Source organism: Numenius arquata, chromosome 6 (assembly GCF_964106895.1).
Source record: "Numenius arquata chromosome 6, bNumArq3.hap1.1, whole genome shotgun sequence".
Classification (NCBI taxonomy): Eukaryota; Metazoa; Chordata; class Aves; order Charadriiformes; family Scolopacidae; genus Numenius; species Numenius arquata.
The window spans coordinates 27441079-27468072 of record NC_133581.1 but is presented as its reverse complement, the minus strand read 5'-3'; the positions used below and the strand labels follow the sequence as shown (position 1 = coordinate 27468072).

Below are 26994 nucleotides of genomic sequence, written 5' to 3'. Positions count from 1 at the left end.
TGCTGATAGTGCCTCCGTGCAAGGCACCTGCCGGCAGTTTCTGGCCACTTATACAAAAGGGGAAAAAAATGTTTAGGGCCTGATTACTTAGTTAGAAGAGCCTCAGTGTTTTCTGGAGCTCTGTCACTTTGCTTTCAGCTCCCCAGCTGCCACGTTGAGGTACCCCAGATCCCCTTATTCGGCTCCAGCTTCTTCTGCAGCCCACAGCAGTTTTCTCTCAGTCTCCAGACTCACCTTTTTTCTACCACCCAGTGTGGCGGTGTGCTCTCCCTGTTCCCCCCGGCTCCTGGCTCAGGCCATGGCCATCGTGGCCATCACAACATCAGTTGTGATAACTTGCACCTGGACTTTGGGGGATGGCTGGCAACACAGCCAAAACACTGTCTGGAGTCGGGACCTAGAAATTTTCTTCCCATGAGAATATGACTATAGGTCAATTATCTTACTGTATAAATAGTGGACAGCCCAAGAGCCCTTTGAGCTCTCCTGTACGGCAGCGGGCTGCACGCCAGGATCTCCCCTTTTGTGAGGATGCTCACTTAAGGTTCTGCTCCTCGAGGTTGAGAGATTCCTTGCCACAACGGATTCTCGGTAAGTGACTAATAGCATGCTAAACTTTGAAATCTTAGCTAAGTAATATAAAGGGTTGATTGCGCATATATCATCCTTTAGACATAAACCGTTGACCAAGTCTGGGACTAGGATTGGATCCAGCCGCACCTAGACTCCTCTCTGAGAAGGAGTTTAGAAAGCAAGGGGGTCCTTTCTGAACCTCGTGACTCAACGGGAGGGTCTCCCTGACAGCTTGTTTGACCCTGTCCTCTATGCAGTAAATTATAATAGAGTGTACCTTGACATCGAATCTCGTAAAACACTATCGCATTTACCACTGGTTTTATCGCACTTACTACTGATTTTGTTAAATCACTGTTTCACCTTAATAAACATTTCACTACTTCACTCTAACTAGTGAAGTTGATCACTCTGTCTGCAACACCCAGTCCCTACTTCAGTTTCCCTGAGTTTTTCCCCAGGTAATGCATCTCTTTCTCCTCCCTGACAGCTGTCCCCACCCTTCATCTCACATCTTTCCTGCTCTGGGTTCCAGAAGAGAGCCTGTAACAGAAAGCATGGGAATGGCTCAGTTTATGGAATCACAGAATAGTTTGGGTTGGAAGGGACATTTAAAGGTCATCTAGTCCAACCTCCCTGCAATGACCAGGGACATCTTCGACTAGATCAGGTTGCTTAAAGCCTCATCCAGCCTGACCTTTAATGTTTCCAGGGATGGGGCATCTACCACCTCTCTGGGTAACCTGTGCCAGCGTTTCACCACCCTCAGCATAAAAAGTATCTTCCTTGTATCTAGTCTAAATCTACCCTCTTTTAGTTTAAAACCATTACCCCTTGTCTTATCACTACAGGCCCTACTAAAAAGTCTGTCCCCGTCTTTCTTATAAGCCCCCTTTAAGTACTGAAAGGCCACAATAAGGTCTCCCTGGACCCTTCTGTTCTCCAGGCTGAACTCTCTCAGCCTTCTTTCCTTCTTGTCCCTCTCCATAGCTTGCTGCATCCATGGGTGACCTCCTGCAGTGGGTAATCGGTTGCGTGGGCAGCACAGTGGTGGGGATGCTTTCAGCTGCGAAGCTGTAGGAAGGGCTGTTACCCAGTCTCCTCATGGACTTTTACCTCAACAAGCTTGGGAGGGGTGAGGGACTCACCAAAATGTATTTCTGATGTAGCCCCAGTCACCAAAACTAGAGGAATTAGAGCCTTTGCTGGAAGATTTTCAAACATGAGCAAAAAATGTACTCCTGTGCTCAGTTTTCTTCTAAGAAACCAGCTGATCTTCTTGACTGGTGGTTCTTGTCATAAATTCAATATAAGGGGAAAAAAAAAATCAGCCCAAAAGATTGTATTATGCTGAAGTTACAAGTGATTAAAAACAGAGTTTTACAATAGAAAAAAATATTTCTGAGGAAATGTTAGTACCACATTACTGACAACTCTCAATATTATAGCTGCTGGTATGTGTGGTGTGTGTATGTGCTGTCATAAATATACAGAGAGAAGAGGATTACTGATGATGCTTTCTAGCAAGGCAGCTTAATAAAAGTTGTATCTTTACCCAAGATTCATCTACGCTACTAAACCTGTAGTCGTTTCAGTTTTAATGTGCTAACAATGCTTACAAATGCAATTTGTAATAAAATCTCTACCAAGCCCCTGTAGCAACTTGCTTTCAGGTGCATGGGCAACCATTTCACTTGGCTTTAAACCCTGTACTCTTTTAAAATCCCCCTGAATAAACAAATAAACAAAAGACCAGGATGGATTCAGTGGTCCAGGGACACCATGTGTTATTTTAAGATGTTCTTCTCAAGAGTTCTGTCAGTTGCAGAAGAAAATCACTATTAGTTGTGAAGTACCAAACGTGCCCCACAATTGTGGGTTCCAGCGTCCTCTGCCAGTAGCACAAATTAAATTAAAGTTAACTGCATTAACAACTGGCAGACTCCAGAAAGTGTCCTGGTGAGAAGCTGTGCTCCATGATTAATTTCCTGCCTTTTCGCTTTCTGTCTGCTTTACCATTCCCTTGAGTTCTTGGCTGAATGTAGTAGAGCCATTACAACTTAGGTGCTATCTGGTTTAGTGTTGTCTAGAAATAGTGTTGACTAATCCTGGCAGGATTAGTCGGGGGCGGGGGGGGGAGTGGGTGAGGGTGTGTGTGGAAATGTAGGGGGGAACAAAAAAAAAAAAAAATCTTAATTATTTTAACAAAATTATCTTGGCCTATGAATATTGCAACCACAATAAAGAATCACGGGGTTTAGTTGTTGTTATGTGTTTTTTTCCTGCACTAATGAACAGCTACAGCGCATTGCCTTTTATTGAAGGAAATGAATTTGATTTTTGCAAGTGTCTCTGAAAAAAATCTTAAAATACACCTGACTGGAGTAGTTTTAAACAGTTGGTTAACAAAGAGGTTCTTCCTGCAGCGTCCTGATTTGTCCTAGATCCTTCACATGGACAAATGACTCCATCAGTAGTATTTTTCTAAATCTCTTATATCTCTGGTATAATATGAACATGATTTGAATTATGTGGGGAATAACGGAAACTATGAATATTGACCTGATGTTCATTATACATGAGTTTGGGGAAGTCAGGGCCGCGCCCCATCACTTGAGGAAGAACAGTCATATTATTATATCTCTTCAAACTTCAGAATATTCTGAAATCAACAGGTGAGAGAAGTTCCAGGGGAATGGATGGTTGAGATTAGAATTACACAATTTTGGAAGCACATGGATGGTGCTACATTTGGCCTTGGTTCCTGTGAGACTGCTAATTTTACGTGGGCTCATATGGGCTTTACAATGGTCCTGCTATATCCCTCATCCAAGCCCTGGAGCGTACTCAGTGTGAAAGGAAAAGTTGGACAATTTCACTGCCAAACTGAAAAAAATGGTTGTGGAGCATCTGCAAAGTGATATTTTTCCAAAGCATTTGCCAAACTTGACACTTGGAAGAATGAAAGCCCTAAAACTTCTCTGCTAAGCCAATTTAGAAATTTTGACTTAGCAACACTACTCATTTTTCACTGCTCTAGGCTTTTGATCCATTTTTGTTGTCGTTGAAGCTCTCCCAAAATTATTTTTAGCACATACTGCCATGGAAAAACCTCAGCCCAAATGGTTAAAGTTTACCAAAGTTACAAGTAAGTGAAACACTCCTGGAGAGGTGTGAGGCAGCTTCAGTGGTAGAGAGCTCCACCATCTCTCTGATGGAAAATGTTTCGTGGACATGGGCAAGAGAAACTGAAATTGTTGAGTGATCTTCTTCAGAGAGCTCTGCCAGAAGTTTTAATTGTCAAACATTTTCCTCTAACATATTCTGTATGTTTGATGCACATTTTTTGAGCCATATGGGCCAGGATTGTGATAGTGAAAGATGATGGAGGAGAAATCCATAGTTGTTCGTTGAAGACATTCTGGATCTCTCTAGTCACAGTCTCAGAGAACCATTTGGCACTCAGCCATGCAGAGAGCCATAACCTTCGTTCTTCTCTGTATACATCTTTCTTTGGCCGTTAAAATAGAACGGCCTTGGTTTCAGAAGGGGCAACCTTTTGGTACGAGTGAAAAATCAATTTTTGCAGGGAAAAAGCTTCACATAATTCACCGCTCTCATGAATTTTTTTTTTAAAACCTGACTCTCTTATTCTTCATAGTAGTACATAGAGAATTTATTAGCATTCTTAGCCCCGGTCTGCTTTCCACCAAAATGGATGGGTTTTCATGGGATGATGCTGATTATGATGTTCCACAATCTAGTTCTGGGAGCTGAGGGTGAAAGGCAAGTCAGAGTATGTCACAAATCCTACAGCTTATAGCTGAAAGGCTGACAGTTTTGAATGGCTGGATGAAAGCTCCACACAGAGAAGACACCTTATTTATTTGCATTAAAAAGAATGGAAATATTAAATCATAAATAAATAAAAAAAAAAAAAAAATCAGTACAAATAGTAAAAGCATTCCTAGGGAGAAGGCATCAGAAAACAAACTACAGTGAGCAGCACAGGCAGCACTGGATTGTTCTGGTGAAGAACAACAAATAAACAAACAACAAAAAAAAAATCCCCAACCTAAAATCATACACATTGATACTGGATATGTTTGAAAAGACCATGCCTGATAAACTCACTTGGGCACACGTGGGATTATACTGCAACCCCATCATAAATAGTTGTGAAAAGTTTAATGACTTAGACAATTGGGTGACCATAAATGACACCAGTGGACCCCAGAGAGGGCACTTGACCTCAAGTGACTCTGGGGCTAATTGGGTGACCTCAGATGACCCCAGTGGTCCCTCCAAGTATGAGTTTGACCTCAAGTGACCCGGGGGGCTAATTGGGTGACCTCAGATGACCCCCAAAGTGGTCCCCAAGTATGAGTTTGACCTCAAGTGACCCCGGGGGGCTAATTGGGTGACCTCAAATGACCCCAAAGTGGTCCGTCCAAGCATGAGTTTGACCTCAAGTAACCCCGGGGGCTAATTGGGTGACCTCAGATGACCCAAACATGGTCCGTCCAAGTATGAGTTTGACCTCAAGTAACCCCGGGAGCTAATTGGGTGACCTCAGATGACCCCAAAGTGGTCCCCCAAGTATGAGTTTGACCTCAAGTGACCCCGGGGGGGCTAACTGGGTGACCTCAAATGACCCCAAAGTGGTCCGTCCAAGCATGAGTTTGACCTCAAGTAACCCCGAGGCCTGAGGTCATCTGAGGTCACCCAATTAGCCCCCGGGGTTACTTGAGGTCAAACTCATACTTGGGGGACCACTTTGGGGTCATCTGAGGTCACCCAATTAGCCCCCGGGGTTACTTGAGGTCAAACTCATACTTGGGGGACCACGTTGGGGTCATTTGAGGTCACCCAATTAGCCCAAGAGGTTACTTGAGGTCAAACTCATACTTGGGGGACCACGTTGGGGTCATTTGAGGTCACCCAATTAGCCCCCCGGGGTCACTTGAGGTCAAACTCATACTTGGGGGACCACTTTGGGGTCATCTGAGGTCACCCAATTAGCCCCCGGGATCACTTGAGGTCAAACTCATACTTGGGGGACCACTTTGGGGTCATCTGAGGTCACCCAATTAGCCCCCGGGATCACTTGAGGTCAAACTCATACTTGGGGGACCACTTTGGGGTCATCTGAGGTCACCCAATTAGCCCCAGAGTCACTTGAGGTCAAGTGCCCTCTCTGGGGTCCACTGGTGTCATTTATGGTCACCCAATTGTCTAAAGTCATTAAACTTTTCACAACTATTTATGATGGGGTTGCAGTATAATCCCACGTGTGCCCAAGTGAGTTTATCAGGCATGGTCTTTTCAAACATATCCAGTATCAATGTGTATGATTTTAGGTTGGGGATTTTTTTTTTGTTGTTTGTTTATTTGTTGTTCTTCACCAGAACAATCCAGTGCTGCCTGTGCTGCTCACTGTAGTTTGTTTTCTGATGCCTTCTCCCTAGGAATGCTTTTACTATTTGTACTGATTTTTTTTTTTTATTTATGATTTAATATATTAATATATTTGGGGGACCACACTGGGGTCATCTGAGGTCACCCAATTAGCCCTCCCCCCCCCCGGGGTAACTTGAGGTGAAATGCGTACTTGGGGGATCTCAAACTCTGTCAGGTACCACTGAATCTGTGTACGTTGGGCCATACATATATTTTTTTTTTACATATTACAGTTACAGATTTTGTGATATATTTAAAAAGGCATCAGCACAGTCTGACACTTCCAAACAACACTTTACTGGATTGACATTTATTAACAGCACACATCACTGAAGATTAGTCCTTTAACACCATCAACACACAGGTAAACAATTAGTCCTTAACAATCTTGTCCTAATCAGCCATGACTATAAACCAGTAGAGAGCTGGTGGGCTTGGTTGAGCTGTTGTGCCTTGGAACTGGTGCTGTGGTTTGTACCCCTTTCAAGGTGAGGGGGGGAGAGTATTTTTGGTGAAGGAAACCAGAACTAAGTAGAATATCTTCTTTTTTTCCTTGTTTGGTTGGTTTTTTTATTATTCCTTGGTGGTGTTTTATTCTTCCCCTTCTTCCTTTGAAAGGATGGGAGACAGCACATCTCCTTGACTGAGTTGTTTCATTTTTTCAACTGGGACTTTCTCTGTAGGGCTTTTTTTTTTCCCAGCATATTCCCATTGTCCTGTGGGATTACTTTGGTTTCACTAATTATCTTCTCTACCTCCTTTTCTCTCTTTCAAACTTCAGTTATACTTGTTCTCTATATTTCACGTGTGCATTTGTCTTCCTCTTTGTGCTTAATTATTCTGTTTTTTCTCAGCTATTTCAGAAAATGCCTGTTGCTGATTTTGCTATTACGATTTATACCGTGCTATAAAATGCTTCCACACAGTTGCTGGTTCCATTAGCTCAGTGTGTCCATGCCTGTGTTTAAAACCAAGCCTTATATCTTGCTTAACTTGCTTCTACTTCTTGTGCGCAACAGGCACCACCACTTTGGCTACCTCACTCTGCAGTGGGTGGCCGTTCAATCACAGTGGTGAACGTCCCTATTGGAGTCCTCTTGAAGGACTATATGTTTACTTGAGGGGAAAAAGTCAAGGAAAAAACATCTTGGGGAGGTTCCCAAGGGGTTCCCAAGACTTTCTCTAGGTATGCATGCCCTCAGATATGAGTAACTAGAGAGGCTTTCCCCCAGCAGGTTCCAGAGACTTACTTCAGTTATGTATGTCCTCGGACATGGAGAATTGGACATGCTTTCCCCCATTAGCTGCCATCTGCTGTTGTGGATCACAAAGTGGAGAGCAGCTGTTGTCTTTTCCTGAGCCCTCTCTGAAAGGAGAGCTCCAGCAGTACTGTGGGCCTGAAGGGCTGCTCTCCTGCTTAATGATTCCCTCTGGGCCAGAGCCCAAATGCCTCTGCAGGCATCGCAGGAGCCGGTGAGGCCTGGGCTGGAAGAAGAGGTTGACTGCCCATCTCTCCTGGCTGCACTTCTGAACTCCTAGGGCAGTGTTGAGACTTGGCTCACTCTTGGGTGAGTGTGGGCGTGTTCTCTCACCGTTTACCATGAGCCATCCAAAGTCCTGAAAATGAAGAACAATGAGAGACAAGGACTACATTCCTCATCTTTGTGTCTGTATCTCACCTGTAGAAAGCTGAAGGTTGCCTGAAATTGGGAGGAACGAAGTGAGAGGTGTGGGACTTCTGTCCTGTGACAGAAAGGGGGCAGGAAAGGAAAAGCTATTTTTAGGTGTATGTGAAGGGACTTCATAGCTTTGTAAACATTTGGGCCACTCTTGTGGCTCACACTGGAATGGAGTGCCTACAACAAAGGCTAAGGCAACCCACACCATACAAGAAGACTCTTCATTAGACCCACTGATTGTAATTCCTTCTTACCTGTGTATTCAAGATCTTATGAGAAAAGAAAAAATTCCAGTCTTAACGTCTCCACTCGAGTCAAGCTCTCAAAATCCAAGTTTGCCTTAGAGAAGGAAAGAAAGGACACAAAATAAACCAAGAAGAAAAATAAAAGCAAGAAATAATAAATAACTGCACAGCCCAGAATGTGAGTAGGGGCAGCCAGAATCCAGGTGCACTCACACCTTAATGCCCAGACACAGGGTTTTTAGCAAAGCAGAGCAAAAATACCTGCTTCTGGGAAGACAGGGCTAGCTAGCTTCAGCTGGGTTCCTCTCCCTCTGCCTGTGGGAGTTGTCCTCTTCATATCTCCTGCAGCAGTTTAGAGGATGCTGATTTTGGTTGTCAGCTCACACTCAAGTGATCTGTAGTGAGACACCAGGAGTTAGAGGCAGCGTGTGCTCCTGGAGATCAGGAGACCACCAAGGGCTTTGCACTAAGACCTTGTCTCAAAGAGCTGAAGTTATGGCTAAAGCTTTACCTTGCCTTCAATGGTGATCAGGAGCCAAGAGGAGTTGTGTATTTTCTCCTGGGGAAGCCTAATCAGGTGAGGGATATATGGTGGCACTTGAAGTAGGACTTCAGGCTGTGAAGTAGGACTTCAGGCTGCGAGCAGTCACTGCGCCTTCCCACGGCGTGCCTGGGGGCTTCCTGCCCATCTGCCTGGCAACACTTAACAGGCCTTTCCTTTTCCAGGTGCAGCCTCCAGCACTGTAATCCAGATCAAAAATTTAAGTGTGTACAGTTTTGTTGAAAGCAGAAAACTTTAGATATAATTTTCAGAAATTCCTCATGTTGGAAGATGAGATTTGGATCACGTATCCCTTCATAAAATGAAAAATCTGCCTAGATTTCACAATTATATCTAATTATTACTTTGTCAGTGTATGTTTATGGCTGTCTCTTCTGTAGAGTATCTTTACAAATGGATAGAAGGCCATGTTGTCTGACACCAGAGTACATTCTTCCTCAGAAAATACTACAGTTAAGAGAAAATAATTGGTTTTCTTTCTAGTTATGACCCAGTATTTTAGTATTCCTCTCTGTATTAGGTGACTTACCTATTTAAGAACTCTCCAACTCAGCCAGAATGTGATTGCTTTAGGATAGGTTATGAGATTTTTAAAAAGCATTATTAAATCAAATCAAATAACCATTATAGATACTAGAAAATAGTAGTAGGAATTGGTCACACATTAAAAATCCCCATCTGTAGATACAGGTATAGCTACACTGTTAGTGAAAGATACAGATTTAGCAGTATTTGGGCAGCTGTAAATACATAAAAGGATGAGGTTAAGCAGCATTTACTTTTAAAGCTGCACAGATTTTCGCTACTTCTAAAGCTCTGGGTGATGTGCTGTGCAGCTGTCGCTGACTTGAGGGGACAAAAAGAAAGAAGAGGGGAGCAGCAAAACATCTGAAGGAAAGCCAGGCTCAAAAGCCCTTTCCATTCTGCCCGCAAGTCTATACCTGCCTCTAGCAAATGGCTGCTGGTTCCCACCTTTCATATCACAAGGCCTATTCGGCAAGCGAACACCCGATTCCGGTAGAGCAGTTCTAACACTCTTCTATTGTCATACGCTCTTGTAATCAATTTTGCTTGAGAATAGGCATGACATAGCTACATAACTTCTTACTCACCACTCAATCTTTCCATCATTTTCTTCACCCTGGATTTGTTCAGATCTTGGGCTCTCCTTTGCATCTTCCTGAAATAAGATAAATGCTCACAAAAAAAGTCTGCAGAGGAAAAGACAAGGAATTACACTGTCCTGCAGAATGTAACACAACTACATATAGTTTCATAAAGATAAATCTACAAAAGAAAATTGATTGGTCATTTATGCCATTGAGGTAGTTACTCTGCTTCTAAGCTGTTATATTGATGTGTGTTTTCTCCTGTTCCTTCATCAGGAATATAATCTTTTCATTATGATATATCCATACGATAATACCTCTGAGGGAGATGTCAGGGTGCTTCATGGTACTTTACCTAGACAAGCAAGTTTCAAAGCAGGCTTAGCTTCAAATTTTCACTCTTGTGGTTCACCAGTACAGACAGAAAAATGAATATGCACAGTTCTGATCTACTGTTAACAAAAAATACCCCTTTCAAAAGGTCTTTCATTCAACTTCTGAGTTAAAATTTCTTTATTATAATGTTTTGTTGAATTTCATCATAAATATTGCTTGTTATCTGTGCAAACTCAGGGGCCCAGTTTCAGGTGGCTGACTGCAGGACTGAGGGCACGTTTACAAATGCACAGAAATCCCACTGACTTCATACTTCGACTATGTCCTGAGCTTTGGTGCTAAAACAGCTAAGTGCTTGTCTCTGTATTTCTTCCCTTTCAGAACGCCAGTACTGGGGCTCAGACCTGCAGCTTCCCAAAATACCTTTTGAAGAAGTCATGTACAATGATGAGAGTGCTTTCAAGTGGCTGTGCGCCCTAAAGAAAGTAGGAATCGTGCTACTAACAGGAGCTGCTGCTAGGCAGGGAGAGTTGGTTAAACTTGGCCACCGGATTGGGTTCCTGCGTCTGACTTTCTATGGGTGAGTTTGGTTTTTAATATCCTTGCTTTGCTGGCTATGTAATTACCTCTAACGTATTTCACTTCAGCTTGCTGGACCTCTTTTGTGGATTAATTTACTAAAACAAGGTGACGTTTTTTTCTTCTGTGCATGTTAGAAAACGTGGTGCCAATTAATATTCTCTATGAGAGGGTTGCTTTGCTATCACAGGCAGGGTATGTAAAGACCAGCAGCTATAACATCAACTGCCGAGAGAAGGAAAAATGCCTGAAAACAGATGATTTCAAATAAAAGCCACAAGATCACTCTACTTAACTATACCATGGACAAAATCAAAAATCCCTAATCTAGTCTCCTTCTGAATAGAGGAAGTTACCTGTACTGAATCTTTTTCTTAGCCTGATTTTGAGTCATGGAAATAGGTAAGACTTAGATGATGTTATTGTGTCTCACATCACTGAGAAGATGAGGAGAGTACCCATTTCACTGCTTTCAGCTGAGTCTGCTCTGGAAAGCCACAACCAGTCCCAGCAAGCATTTTTTTTAGACTGCTTTTTTTGTAAAAGTAAGAGCTCAGCCTGCAGGAGTGCAAGCCGGAACTTGTAAATCATCTTTTTGATGGCAAGAGGTGGTAAGCTGAACCTCTACCTCCTCAAGCGCCTACTAGGTGAGTAAACAAGTGATGGTGGTTGCTGAGCTGTGTCAGTGACCTCCATCTAGCTAAGTAAAGGAGCAATGTCATTAGCTAACTTACTGCCCCATCCTTCATCCCGAGCTGTTGGTATAACTTCTTACAATATCTGTAAAAAACCCTATTCCTTGTATGTGTGCTTATTCTTTAAAAAAAAAGCAATTCACAGAAATAGTGAATTTAAACATAGTAACATTTAAATATAGTTGTGATTTCTTGGTGCCTGAATAACCACCAAAACCAGAAACACTCAGGGTTTCCCATTTGAAAAGGTCCCTTCTCCCCCATAATAGAATAAAAGATTGGCTAGAGTTCTTCTTCACTTGGATTTACCTCTAGTTCAGAGAATAATCAAACAAACCATATGGGCCATGTCTCCACGTGTCTCCTCCTTTGTCTAAAAAAAATAGAAAATAAATAGAAGTGGGGAAAAAAATCCAACCTTGGCCAGAAAGACCACATTCCCTCAAGACTACAAATCAGAAGGGAAGATTTTTCTGCTTCTTAACACTCCTGTGAGCCCTGCTGGAATATGCAATGCAGGTGAGGTTGGTAAGAGCAGCACTGCGATACCAGGAGAAATACATTAACTCAGAATGTTAACTGGGGGGAGAGAGAGAGGTGAGCAAAAGGTCCCTTCTTCAAGCTATAATGCTTATTAAGACTTTTTGTTACATCTTCATTTTGCAAGTGTTTTTCCATCATTAGCTAATGATGTCATTGATGGCACTGGCTTTTAGATTTAGTGAGTAATTTCAAGAGGCAGAGAAATAGCTATTATGATATACTAGCAACTTCTAGCAGTGTATATGTTGCTTCTTACCCAATCTCCATCCTTCATTTTTGTTTCATTTATGTTGAAAGTCAACCTGTTTGTGCTGAATTTTTTCTTGCACTTCAAATCAGGAAAGCTGGCTCAAGAAATCTTCTAGAAATTAGCAGAAACTGAAGTGAACTCATAGCATGTAGAACAGCTTGTGAGAACGGCATTTTAATTTTTTTTCTATTGTCTTCCCAAAGGAGGGGATGGAGAGAATAACTGCTTCAAAATACCATAATATTATGAAGCTTTTTTGTCAATTCTAGCAGCCATGATAAATATTTGTAAAGATTTAAAGGGAGTAATGTATAAATATACTAGGGTAGTTAAGATAATGTACTTTCATTAAGGTGTGGTTTCCCCTTTCCGCCTACTGTGCCAGAAGGAAAAGTGGTTTTCAAAGTTAACTGGGATTCAGTCAGGTTAATTGTACAGAAATAAATAGGAGCAGAACCCCCTGCTTGACTTGGAAACCTCATCCAGTGTTACGAAACATTTTCTACTGTTAAAAGCATTCCTAATCATAGAATCATTTGGGTTGGAAGGGACCTTAAAGATCATCGAGTTCCAGCCCCCTGTCCTGAGCAGAGAGACCTCCCACTAGAGCAGGTTGCTCAAAGCCCCATCCAGCCTGACCTTGAACACCTCCAGGGATGGGGCATCCACAGCTTCTCTGGGCAACCTGTTCCAGTGCCTCACCACCTTCAATGTTAAGCACTTCTATGTTTGGCAGTCTACCATGGTCTCAATTTAAAGCTTGCGTCATTATGCAAATACTACTGCTTTCTACTTCTGTTTTGACATGATCCTAATAACAGATATAAGGGGATACTTAGGTTTCACGCCCTCACCGAGCTTTCCTTGATGTCTGAAGGCTGAAACATTCATTCTGTTTGTACCCAGAGAGCTGCATAACCATCTTGAGTTAGGAACGAATATAGCAAGCCCCACATAACAACAAAAAATGTTGGTTCTTTGTTAAAGCATACCACTGAAAGAAAATATATATTATCTCCAAAATACCTCTGGGGTGGGGCGCGGGGAGACACCAAAACAACAAACAACAAAAAAAACCAACCCATACAGCCCCTTCAACAGATAGCATGGATTTGTGCATGGGTTACAACAGAACCTTTAGCTGCTTTCCTAAATTTCAGGGATGAGGAACTGCATCTAGAAGAAGTTCCTAGATCCTAAAACTGGAAATGATCTTTTTGACTAATGTTCTTGACATGGCTGCCCACTCTTTTTCACCTTTTGTCCATCTGCTGTGCCTTACAACATGTTTTTCACTGAAGCATTCAAAAGTTTTTGATATTTAACTCAGCAGCACTGTAAGATAAAAGAATCTACCATTCTGCCTGGTGCTCTGCCTCAGCTCTTAATTGTCCTTGTGGTTTAAAATCACTGCCAACTGTCTGCAACATCCAGCATATGATAACTCTGCTATGTGTAAGAGACTGAAAAGTCCCTTACTGTATAAATGTGCATTACCTGTTAGCATATACTTTCCTTGTCTAAGCTCAGCTAGCAAGAGATTGAGACTGCCCTAGGGACACTTACCAGTTTATCAGTTGTGTCATCAGAATGGGTTTTTTCCCAATTAAAAAAAAAGTTATCTTGCCCCTCACTGACTCTTCCCTAATATGATCATAAGCAGTAATGATTGTTGAATGCTTCAGGTTGTTTAAAGTCAGTTTAAATTTGATGGTTGGACTAGATGATCTTAAAGGTCCCCTCCAACCTAGACAATTCTCTGATTCTATGCTTCTAAATTAATGTTTACTCTCTTTAAAGATGGTTTCAATAAAAGTAATTTGTCAGGATGAGTTCCAAGTCTTTTGGATATATATAGATATATATACACACACATACAAATATATTTAAAAGCGTTTTAATACATCCTACAAAGAACCTCCCACCCATTAATGTTTCATACGAGATCAAGGTTGAAAATGTGACCTTGGTCTACACCGTTTGAGCAAGTAATGATTTTAGCTCCTTTCACTGTTTAAATCAGACTTACTATTGGTGTTGATTAAACCTTATTTTTATGTTTTCTTAAGTAATAGGGGTTCACAATAAAGGAACAATAAAAGACTGTAAGTCTCCTTGCTTTTCCAGAACCTATTTGCTAATTCTTGTATTTATTAGGCTGCAGAAAGAAGGTTTCAAATTTTCCAATAGACTACAAATTCTGCATTTAAAAGAAAACGTAATGAGTTAGAATATTTAGTTTAGTTGAGTTTGGGTTTTTTCCTTTTTGCTTTTTAAACACAACTGTAGCATTTGAGAATCTTGAAGTCTGGTTTACATCATGCCGATTGAGCCACTATGGTTAGATTTACTCTAGGTCATTTGACAGTTGCTAATTATGTTTCTGTGTATGATTAGGTTGATTTTGCAATATTAAATTGAAATCTGAAGAGGATAAGGTCAAAGAGAGCCTGACATCCAAAGACCAGTTTCGCAGACTAGTCTGGATTTCAAGTAACAAAAACCAGCCCTGCCCCAGGGAGAAGTCCACAAGCTGCCTGCAGACCAAGGTCCAGCTCTGAGAAATGATGTCTGCTCTGGCACTGAAGGAAAGGCACAGTTCAAAAAGGGGTAGAGTGTGGACGGTACAATGTGTGTGTTAGCAGAGCCGAGACTTCCCCAGGGGAGAACCAAAGCTGTTGAGCACAGTTTGTTTTTCAGAATACGTTGCCAACTTGCAAGGAGAGAAAGTAACTGCGCCCACAAAGGCAGCCTGCCCCGGGGTCCTGAGCCAGACTCGATGAGCTGATGTGGGGCAGGTGTGCTACTCCTTATGTCTCGGCTTTCAGTTCTGCAGTTCAGGGGTCAGACACTGTTTATGATCTTACCCCTCTGCTGAAGAGGGGCTTCTTTAATTGTAAAGGCTGTAAATAGAAAGGGGGGTTGCAAAATACTAAACCTGCTCGAAAGGGTTGCTCTCCATCCTCCTGCACGGCTACCCACCAGCTCTCCTCCCTCCCTGGGCATGAGCACACACACAGAGCACGTCTTCAGCGATGTTCAGCTGCTCTTTGCCATACTGATGACGTTTGTGGTTAATGCTTCAGAAAAAAAAGATTTAAATGACTCTTTAGATCATGTATTTTCCTTAAGAGCTCTGTGTAAAAAAAAAAATAACAATAGGGAGGAATTCCTCAAGTGCTGGATAATACAACCAGTATCATGCATAAACTTTCTATCATTATGTGTAGTGGCTTAAGAAATTATCCATAAAGTATTTTTTAAAAATTAAGTCACAAAACTAGTTTCATATGTTTTAATATAGATGTGTATGAAGTGGTAACATGCAAAACTTACCAGAAAAAAAGTTACAGAACTGTATTCAAAGAGTTTAATAACCCAGTGTTTGTTAAATGTGTAATTCATCACATCAAGTCTTGAAAAAGACTTTAATGGTTCTGGTTTATTTTTGAATATTTGGCGGGGCGTGGGGTGGGTACGTGTTTTATAAGGAACAAATTTCTTATTTTTTTTACCATCTATAGCTGGAACCCAGCCTAAAAACTTTATGTAGAAGAAAAGACTTCTTTCCCTATAGTATCTTTTTTCCTAATTTAACCTGTTGCATTTTCAGCTATAGTTACTGTAGTGTAGTTGTTGTAGTCCTGTTGCTTTTACATATTTCTCGTGGTAGCAGAAACGCCATTGAGTTTTCAGTCTTAACAAACAGAGCAGCATTTTACAGTCCATCTCTTCACCTCTAAAACAGAATTTCATTTCTTACTGGCATCCAATTCTGAGGTGGCTTTTACAACTGTAATAAAATAATAACTTTGGGTAGTTCCCTTGCTGTTTCACTAGCAGCCAAATACAAGGCCTACCAGATATTATGAATAAAAGGATAAATTTGGAATTGGCAAGCTTGCCAAATAAAACATTACCTCAACAGGGCCATGAATTTTAAACTGAAATGTAACAGCAATGAATCTAACTCTGACACATGGGAAAACAAAAGCCTTTTTTCTCGTCTAGATGTCTCTTTGGTACATGCTACCTAAAACGTCATTACTGAAAAAAGTGGAAACATTCTCTGTATGTAACAACATCAGGGGATTCCACATTTTTAAATTAACCATTTTCTTTATGTTGTAGAGGCACAACTCCATTAACAAGGTCTCCAGTCACGCCACAAGTCGTTTCTCCAGCTTCTCATGCCCTAGACCTTGTGCTCCTCCCCTGTTCTGAAGCCTTCTCCAGGGCTTTGGGTGGCACAAAGGGCTTGCTTCACGGCCCTTGCGCTCCCACTGAAATAACCAAACCATCTGCACCTCCCAGAGGGCTTCAGCTGCAAGAGAAGGACATGGGTCCCAGACGACTTATGAATGAGACTTAGATTTTTAATAAAGTGCAAGACCAGATGATTCAAGTGTGGCTTCAGTTCCTACTAGTGCAGCAGTTTTGCAAGACTAAGGATGTAACAGACAGGCTAATTTTCTGCTCAGGGAGACTGAGCTCACATTGCCACTTAACGCAAAAAATTGCTACACCTGCCTGGTGCCAAATTTCCTCCTCTGTCAAACAGCCCCAGCAATTGATGTTGAAATCTGACCCTAATTACTAAACCATAAACCATTCCAACCCACTTTGCTCTCCCTAAGGGCCAAGAGTCCTCTGACATTACCCACATTTTCGTCCTTTTGTTCTCTGGTGCTCTCCCCGTGACTGAGTTGGTGCTTCAGCTCAGTTGAGACTTTGACAAAGTAAGGTTGATTTTTTTCACATTCAATGCTGAGCTCCCTATTAGCATCACTTTGTCTTTTTAATCATCGCTGACTTCAAGTCGGTAACTTGAGCTTTGACCGAAGCTCCTTGCATGGAAGGAAGTCTCCCAGGGACCAGCTTCCATCGCCAAGCATAGCAGCACAGAAGCACTGATTGCTTTTGCAAAGCTTTACAATGATTTTAGGAGGTACTACCATTCCGGCAATTGTATATATTGCATATAAGACAATTAAAATGTGTTAAATTGTTTTAGATCCATCAAGTGACACTGGAGCCTTTAAAATTGAAGATGTAGTGAACCTAGCTACCTTCAACACTAATGACAGGGATGATATAATGTGCTATTTTTTGGCTGTAAAATTGGGAACTAGGGAAGTGTGGCTGAAGTTAGCATACTTGAGTGCTGAAGTCATGTACTGATGAGTGTGTGCTGTACCAAATAATAAAAGGTTTTTTTCTCAGCCAGTTAAACACATTTGCAAATATTCAAGGGGATTTTCCCTCTAGCAATTTCAGAAATTTAGTTTTAGCATTTTGCAAAGTTCCTATAATAAATATCAGTTCTAGAACAAACATGTTTGTATATTATATATAAACCATTTTTGGTCTGTACATTCTTTAGCCTATTTTCTTTTTAAACTATTATTAAGAAGTAATGCTAGACACCATCTGAAACATAATATATTTGGTCTGTAGTATTTCACAAGGGAAAATTAGTTTCATATTTTCTTTTAAATCACTTATGCTCCTGTGATTACATGGACTGCATATGGTGACTTACACTTTTCCAGACAAATGTCTGGATCTGCGACATGCATCTGCTGAGGACTGTCTTCAGTCATGTGAACTCTACAAACAAAATCAGTGGTTCTTGGTCTTAAGTTCTCCTGCATGGTGTCTCACTCAAAACAGATTTTGATTGTGCTGGGAGTCTTTGTAACCATTGCTTTTGCTGGTATCAGTAAACTTCCCTACCGAATTTTGTCAAATTTGAAGACAGAAAGTATGTAACAAAATAAGTGGGGTTAGTTCTCAGAAAGAGAGTCAGAGAAAGGGAAGAAGTTACAAGTCTTTCATCAAGACATCTTCCTGGAGCAGCAAGCCTTCAAGTTACAGGAAAGTCCCCCTTCAAAGGATTCTCTGTATGTTCTAAGATCATAAAGCTTTTAAAATAATTTTGGGGGAAAGTTACATAGCCTTTAACAATTTCATATTTCATTCATAATGTGCTCCACCCGACAGGGAAAAATTGAAGGTTGATAAAAAGAAATAGGCCAACTTTGACTCTTTTATCTCTGAAGCCTCAGTATTAAGATGATGATTTATCCTAACAGCTGCCTCTCAGTTAGTGGCTTCAACTGATCTTTGCATCCAGCAAAGTACCACCACTGGAAAAAGTGCCATCATTCTTCTAGATGCTACACTGGGCCCAGACATCCCTCTGCATGTTAAAGTTTCTAGCTTGAAATAAGCCTTTTCTGGTGTGGGGCAACACTGCTAAATCATTATTTCCTTACCATTTTACAATATTTTCATGTTCAAAGATGAAATGACTCTTTTGTCCTGTGATTGCACAGTTTCAGTGTGTACTGTCTGGCACGCTGGCTGGCTGTTTTAACATGTTTTCCCTTTTCCCTTTCATTCTAAAGACCAACTTGGCAAGTGCAAGACAAAGCAGATGCTAACAATGTGGCTTACACAACTGGGAAACTATGCTTTCACACCGATTACCCTGTTCTGCAGCATCCACCTGGGGTAAGGTGAGCCTTTTTCACAAAACAAAAGGGGAAAGGGAAATATTCCTATACTGTGAAATATGGTTAGCATTGTGACTCTGAATTTTGTCTTAAAAGGGCGATGTAAAAATAACTATAGTAATCTGCATAACAATCTATACACACATGGGTATGCGATATACACATTATAATGTAAGTTCTGCATAACAAGCCCATTATCTATGCTGTAATTCTTAAATGGAAATTCACAAAGAATTGAGAATATTTTCATATGAGAAAGCATTAGGGTCCTGTATGTGCTTCTGATATGGCTTTCATCACATTGAAGAAGTTGGGCGTCTAAATGCTGTAGCGAAGTTTTGACATTTTAGGAGACATCTGTTCACCTCAGGAGGAGAATTTATTAGAAGAAATATGATTAGGATGTTGTTTTCTATGAATTTAGACAGTTATTCACCCCTTTATAGTAAACAAAAAAGGGTCACTTTGTAAAGATGAACAACCACCACAGGAGATACATTTTCACCTAATCCCTGTCGTATCAAAGCCTAATCATAGAATTCACCAGAGAACTGGAAAGTAGTAGGAACAGGTACAAAGGAACAAAAGTAATCCTGGAAAAGTTTGCGTCTGTAAGCTTCATACCTACAATTTCCCTTTCTCATATTTTAGAGTACTTTGTGTCAGTTGTTTCTATAATGAAACAAAAACCAATGTGATAGGAAATGCCAAATACTTCACAGTAACATCACCTATTAAAATCATTTAGTTGCTGTTCATTAATGTGGAGTGAGAATGGAACAGGGCTTCATTAATAGAGAGCAGATGTGAATTAGCTCACTGTCTTGTCTGTGCCAAAGCTCACACTCTGCTATGAAACACTAGAAAAAGAGCATAACCTTTTTCATTCAAATGTGCTTGCAAGAAATAAAAGTATTAAAGCACATTGAATTATGTTTGAACATTGTCCTGAATGTGCACTTTTCTTTATTTATCTAGTTATTACACAATATTTGAGCTCTTAAGACATATTTACTACAAATATTTGAAGAAGTGTTTTTAAATGGATGATGATTAGTTTCAGAGCCATCCTGTAAAAATATTTTTAGGATTTCCTAGGTTTTGATCTGGCAACTATTTTTCCAGGAGATATCCTGATTAAACTAAAAAAAAAAAAAAAAACACAACACCCCCCACCGCGAAAAGCCAAACAACCGAAAAAGCCAAAACATACCAAGAACCCACCATAAGACTGATTATATAAATCTAGCAGAAATATTAGCTCTCTAGAATATTAACCTAAGCTCTCATTTGAACTAAATTCTCCCTTTGAACTTTTCCAGAGTCGTTTACCATGCAGTACACTATTGCAGCCCTCCTTGCTTACACTACGTGTGCAAGGCCGGCTGTGACCACAAAAGAAAAGAGCTGGTTGCCTTGTGCTCCCTTCAATGGGAGCCCCGAGTCCTCCCTCCCTCCCCACAGCTTGGTGGCTGAAAGGAGCATGGCAGGAGGGCAGAAAGCTGCTTCATCTAATGAACGAACTCGCTCGCATCCTTTCCACAGAAGTCTCTCTCCTGCAGTCTTATTTCAGTTTCCCCCTTCATCACCACCATCAAGGTCTGCAGGTCCAGCGGCCGAGGATATTCTGGGGCAAACCCTGGTCTCTGCTCCTCTTTCTCCTCCTGGCTTTTTTTGTTTTGTTTGTTTTTTTCCTCCTCGTGGTCTCAGAAGTAATGCACCATCATGGAAGGGAAAGGTGGACACTGTTACCATCGGTGTGACAGATGTATTTTATGTCGTTTGGCTGAGGTGAATGGTTACACTTTGTGTGGTGCTGGGCTCTCTAATGCCGCGGGGAGTTTTACTGCCTGTGGCAGCAGCTCAGACTGACCCTGGTGCACCCAGGAGCCCAGGTTAGGCTTTCTGCTCCGTCTTACACCTCAGCACTTTCGCTGTGAAATGAAATTCTTAATCCCACTTTATGATAGAGACGCTGGGCCTGTGGCTTTCTACGAGAGCCACCTTTTCCCCTCTCTGAGCAGATAATTGACAGTAAGTTTTGTTTCTGCAAGAGAAAACTAATCCTCCTTGTTGAGATAAGACCACAGTGTATTTAAAATTATATGACTGCCACAAAGAGGGACTCAAAGGAAAGAAGCGAGAGCAGAGCTTTGCAGTTCACTCGCATGTTGCAAGCGTTAGAAGATATCCCAAACGGGACGGAATTATGAACATGCTACTTTAATTTTCTGCCTGTGTGACAGTGGTGGCAGAGCACTGTGAAGCTGCAGTAGTGGGAACTCAGTCTTTTGCTGAAAAAAACCAAAACAAAACAAAAAACCAGAACCACAGATATGAGGGAACTGATACTAATGAGCTGTTAAATAGGCAAGCTAATTCTTCTCGTAATGAGATGTTAATTCATTCCAGGTTCAGCTTCTCCATTGTATAAAGCAAACAGCTGCAGGAGGAGAAAGTGAAGTTGTGGATGGATTTAACGTATCCAACAAGCTGAAGAAACAGAATCCTCAGGCGTATCAGATCCTGTCCTCTACTGCTGTAGACTATACAGATGTTGGGGTGGACTACTGTGACTTTGCTGTGCAATGTAAACAAAAGATTATAGAGTGAGTCGTTTCAACAACGTCGAAAACTAAAATCCCTGTTGTATGGTGGGTTACATGTTGATAGGAGAAGGTCTGCTCCTGCCACCTTGTGGGGAAAGACTGATTTAACTTGGTCTGTAGTTATTTGGGCGGTTTGGAAGGGTTTGGGGAGGGGTGTTTGCCAGTGTATGGCTTGTTCTGTGCTTTGTACCACCACACCATAGTTTTCCTTATTTTGTTTTGCCACACACCAGCAAGAAGTGGTGGGAATTAGAGCAACTCCCAGGTACAGACCCACCTTAACAGCAGCTGGGTCTGTTACTGAATTCCAGCCGATGTACACCTGATTCGTGCCAAAGACAGGTCATGATTTGAAGCATTTAGATTAAAAACTATATATTCATAATCTCTTCTGAATTTAAAGAATCTACAGTTCTACAGTTAAAGTGTATACAATATTGATGTTTGAGGAAATCAAGCGTCTACACTTTCTCCTCATCCTCCCTTTTCCTAGTTAGGCTTAATTATCAAAATCCAACCTAATAACAATCTGAATTAATTAGAACATCTAATTACATCCAATTAGAACAATCTAATAAATCCAATTAGAACAATCTAATAACAATCGCCGTAGAAACATACTGAAATTCCAGCAGGAGAGTTCAGTTGTTGTTTAACCATCTTAAAATGTTTCAGTAAGAACATACTACATTCCTTTTCCTTTCCTTCTCTGTTTCACAGTGTGGATTCCAGAGGCCAAGCAGTTCGCATCAATTATAATAACGCAACAAGAGACACAGTGTTTGACATACCAGCTGAAAACGTGAGGCCGTTTTATGCAGCTCTAAAGGAATTTAATGATTTATTAAACAACGCTGAACACAAGTTTACTTACAAGCTGAAACCAGGTCAGTAAGTTGCTTCTCCTTGCAATGATTTTTCACGTGTTTTTCCTAACAGTCAAAACACTTAAACATTGTTAGCACTGGTAGGGAGAGGAAACTTCAGACCTTCTATCACCTATTTTATTTCATACTGCATCCTCACATTCATCTCAGATTTATTTTGCCATCGTTACACCATAAAGGAAAAAAAAAGGCGGGGGAAATAGAGTCTATTAACTAGGCCAATGTAGCTTGATATTACATCAAAACCCCGTACCATGTAGGAAATTGTAACTTGTCGTATCAATAGCACCACAGTTGTGACATGCCATGTGTAAGAGTGCTGTGCCATCCCACTTCAGCATCTGTTCATTAAATGATACGCCATCACATACTTTCTTCCTCTGCTTCATTTGATGCTTTGGGCTTGATACCAGTATTAGTGGGGCACCTTCCCAATGGCTGCAGGAGTTGCAGAACATCTGGAAGGTGATACAGACGCATAGTGTGCATAACGCTGAAGGAGGCTGAACAGCACCGTGGGGAATTCAGTTATCGTCTCCGCTTACACACCGAACGCCAGCGTAAATGCATGGATGAATTACCGCAGGCCACTGCTGCTGTGCTGCTTTTTCTGGGTGGCCTGTGCAAGGCATACGGAGGCAGGTTTGCAGAAGCGCTAAAGGCTCTAAACTTCATCTAGAGTTGTACAGGGCTGTGCTTTGAACATAAAACACGCTGCAAAAAATGCCCTTTACTCTTTAAAAGTCAGTCCATGCATATATTTAACTACTTTGGCCTTAATCTCTGTTCTTTCATTCCCCAGCTATAAAATAAAGATATGAATAGTCCCTCATCTCTCAAGAGATGTTACAAAAGTAAATTCATTAGCGTATCTGCCTCATGTACCATGATACTAGTGTCCTTAAAATGTCTATGAGGAAATGAATGTCTCTCTATTGGGAATGTGCAATAAAATAATTTATAAGACCACATAATAAATGGTAAGACAAAGTACCTGACATTACATTAGTACCATCCATCCCATCAATTAACACACCAAAATGGTGGTAGAGGGGAGGGGGAGAAGGAAAGAAAGACTAGAAGGTTATTTAATTAGAGATTTATCATAATGGTGGCACACAAGGGAGAAGAATTAAAATGGCATGCTAGCCTTAATTACGTGATCTCCTAACTTTCAATGGCTTGACTTTGTTTTCATAAAATTCTCTTAACAGGGGTAGTAATGCAGAATGTGTATACTACGAATAGTACCAGTCTGATCAAATAAAAATCATCCTAGTGGCTTTCCCCGTCTTTATCCTTCCAGTGAATTTGCTGTAGTCACCTTTCCCTTCAAGGCCTGCTTTTTTCATCGTGGACTCTCCTACCACTCTGCTTTTTAATTCCTGGTTATACAAAAAAAGCAGCAGAGGTCTAAAGGGACCTGCCCTCTCTGGTTGAGAATGACCAGCTAAATTAAAATTACTGTGTCATTGCTGTGTATCTCCAGCCGAGCTACATGAAAGTATTGCTCCCTAACTGTTGATATACATCTACCTCCATGCTATCTGTTTGAAGGAATCAACTGTAATGTACCAAATATTAAACTTTGTGAAATCTCTCTACAGGAGACATAGTGACGTTTGATAACTGGCGCGTGCTTCATGGTCGCCAAAGCTACCCGTCGGGATCAGAAGTGACTCGTCACCTGGAAGGTGCCTATGCAGACTGGGATGTGGTCATGTCAAGGCTCCGGCTCCTCAGGAAGAGGGTCCTGAATAGCGACTGAGCTTTCTGCTAATTAAGATGAGCCAAACCTAGATTGTCTAACCTCAAAAAAAAAAAAAAAAAAAAACAAACCCCTTAAAAATAGTATTTTCTTTTCAGAAACTAACATCACAAATATATTTTTGAGTTCCATAAACTAGGAAACCTCTTGTTCATAACAACTTATCTGTGCCCTGATCTTTAAATCTATAAAATGCCTTGCTACCTCTGTCAGTGTATTTGCTTTTTAAAATCAGTGTGCAAAATGGCTTGAAAGATTATCACTCTACTGGACTGACTGGGAATCACAATTCCTTAATTTTCCTCTACAAATATACCTGCCCTCCTGAGAAAGCTTGAAAGGGAGCATCAAAAAAGGGCTTGTAAGTATTACTTACTTAAGATTTGTTACGAACAGCACCTTCCTCTATTTTAAGGGAGGCATTCTTTATTGCATAAATCATAACTAAAATTCATTATCAAAATAAGCAACCACTGCTGCAGAGTGTTTTTATATACACACATAGGTAGAACTCCACTTTAAAACAAGATCTCACTCAACAGACGCTGTGTTCTGTATATCCCGCTGTACTTGTGATGCCTATCACAGCCACAAATAATTTTTCCTACATTTCTAAGTCCATAAGCTCAGAAACCATAAAGCTACCAGAGAATGTGTCCTATTAATTTTCCTCTGCATTAGGAATAGAAATAAATCCCAGTGTAGAGGTCGCAGATAGGGTCAGAAATCCCATCAGATGCTGTGCACAGGTGAAATTAAGATCTGCAGGGCAGACAGACTTTTGAATTAAGTCAGGAAGAGGAACGCTGTTGCTGCTCTGCAGCTAGAAATCACAAAGCACAAGAAGTGTTCATTGACTCTGCACCTGACAGAGAAGTGGTGACTGATCTCAGATCCTGTTTTGTTGCACCAAATACAAGAGCATGCCTCCAAAGGACTTGGTCTGCAGGGTGTTTTCCTCTAGATTGTGTTCTGAATAGAGATCACACTATGTAAAAATTACTGTAGCTCAAGTAGTGTTTTTTCCCCTATATTCAGGTGCCAAATTGAAAGAGAAAAAAATCTAAAATGCTTGTTTTTATACCCAACAATATGTCCACCGAGTTTATTTTTCACTGTCCTTCTAGCTGCAGAGTTAGCAGGGTGCTCTCATCTGTGCTGAGTCTGGCAAAATATCCACACCTCCTCCCCCAGATCTGCTCTGTTCAGCTCTTTATTTTCAAACTATTCCCTGAAAGTCAAATAAAACCTAGTCTCTTCCTAGTAGGCGAAAATAGTAGAACTACAACTACAGAATTAAATAACTGTAGAATTAAATTTGTTAACACAAAATAACCCAACATCAGTGATACCCAAACATCGGCTCGGAAACACCTCCATAGTTTCTACTCATCATTTACAGTCAACAGATCTCTCAGCTAAATAATCAAATAAAATTAAATTAGGCTTTGGACATGACCTGGCATAGTGTGCTTCGAATCCATTCCTCTTTAGCAAGTAGTGAAATGTTCTTATCAAAGTTCTGACATTAAGATGTAGCATAACAAAACTGGCTTTTAGCGGCGATTTGATTTCTCAGTGCCTCCTTTAATTTTGGAAACATGAGAGTAATTTTTGCCTTTGCTATAAAAGGAGGAAAAGATGAGGAAAGGTTGATACCCATATTCTGTAAGACACCAGCAGTACTGTGCTTTAACTGTGATATATTCCATATAACAATTTAGTGACGATTGCAATTTGTAACATTAAAACAAGGTATCTTGGAATTTATACCAATGGTTAATAAGGAAGAGATATTTTCTGCTTTTATTCTGTGCTTTTCTAAAAACTGTTTATTCAAAATTCTGTTTATTAAAAGCCATTATGGATCTGATTACTGTTTTGGGTTCATATCTAATCTCACACAAAATGTCTTGTATGCAGATATGAAGTCATTATTGTTTTAAAATATTTGGAAATATGATTAGAGCTGGATTCTTTCAGGTTTGTCCCATATACTTAACATATAAAGTGCAGATAAATCCGTAGATTTGAACAGATGCAGGGAAAACAAAACAAAACAAAACAAAACACAAAATCAAAACTAATGAAGCTCTCAATGGATCTAGTTTTGCACTGCTGGGATTTTTTGTCAGTGAAATACGCCCAATTAAAAACTCACACAAGAGATCTCTGGAGTTCGTAACTATATGCCTGAGATATGTTGTACTTTACATACCCGCACCTCCTTGAACTGTCCACATTTCCCTAAAATATCTAGTATTGATGTTAAATAAGTAACAATTATTTTTTTAAAGGCAGCTTTGCAGATTGCAGGCGCATGCCACATACATAGACGAGATGGGTGGGTGTAGGAGTCCTGTGGCTCCAGGTTCCCAACAGCACAATCACTTTGCTTGCATGCAATTTGCAGCTTATAAATCCTTTAGGATTACATATAAACATGATTCAAGCTAATATATATTCAGCAAAATATATGGATGCAGAATGGAGTACAAATAACAATAAAAGCCCTGGAACTGTGAAATCCTGCACAAACCAAATCTAATCCCTGCAACACCTTTGTGAGCCATGCCATGATGTCCAGTTTAACTGGGAAAGGGTCAGGCTACCAACCCAAACCTGATGCACTACCAAATCTTATGTTTCTGGCTGCAAACCCTCTGCTCAATTTCTAGCATCCAGCTACTATCTATATCACAAATTTTAATTCTAAACACCTTTGCATATTACTGTAGTTGGAAAAGAGAGTATTTCCGTAACTGTCTGCAAAGTAGATCATCTCCTGATGACTATACTGATACCTGGTCAGGCTAAATAATGGAAGAAGCCCAAGATGGGTTTATTTCCCCTTCACCTCCAAATCCACACCAAAGAATGACATCGCAGAGCTTTCAGATAGATCTGGCTTTGATCTGCCTGCAATACTGACACACACGGGTCACCCCGCACATGTTGCCTTTGTGCTGTTCGTGATATATCTCTTAACCAGCCTGTGGTCAGCAACTGGCTGCATCTAGTGGGCTCACAGCACAGCTGGAGAAACAGAAAAAAATACACATCCATTTTATTATTTGCAAATGCCTTTTCTCTTTTGTCCTAGCAATGGCTGTTGGATCCAATCCCATGGCATTGTTTTCATGTATAATTTTTTAAATATGTTTTTATATATGCTGAAAGC

At 40.8% G+C, this 26994-nt stretch overlaps 1 protein-coding gene across 3 annotated transcripts in view; it reads left to right on the top strand.

The window, feature by feature from the left end:
* The window catches only part of BBOX1 (gamma-butyrobetaine hydroxylase 1), a 44922-nt gene extending 19238 nt beyond the window's left edge, over positions 1 to 25684 (top strand). For all 3 annotated transcript variants that reach the window (XM_074149109.1, XM_074149110.1, XM_074149111.1), the window contains exons 4-8: positions 10346 to 10544; positions 18442 to 18547; positions 20962 to 21158; positions 21879 to 22045; positions 23653 to 25684. In XM_074149109.1, the coding sequence (XP_074005210.1) occupies positions 10346 to 10544; positions 18442 to 18547; positions 20962 to 21158; positions 21879 to 22045; positions 23653 to 23813 (830 nt within the window). In that variant the 3' untranslated portion in view covers positions 23814 to 25684. The remainder of the gene's footprint in view (positions 1 to 10345; positions 10545 to 18441; positions 18548 to 20961; positions 21159 to 21878; positions 22046 to 23652) is intronic.
* The last annotated feature ends 1310 nt before the right edge of the window (positions 25685 to 26994 follow it).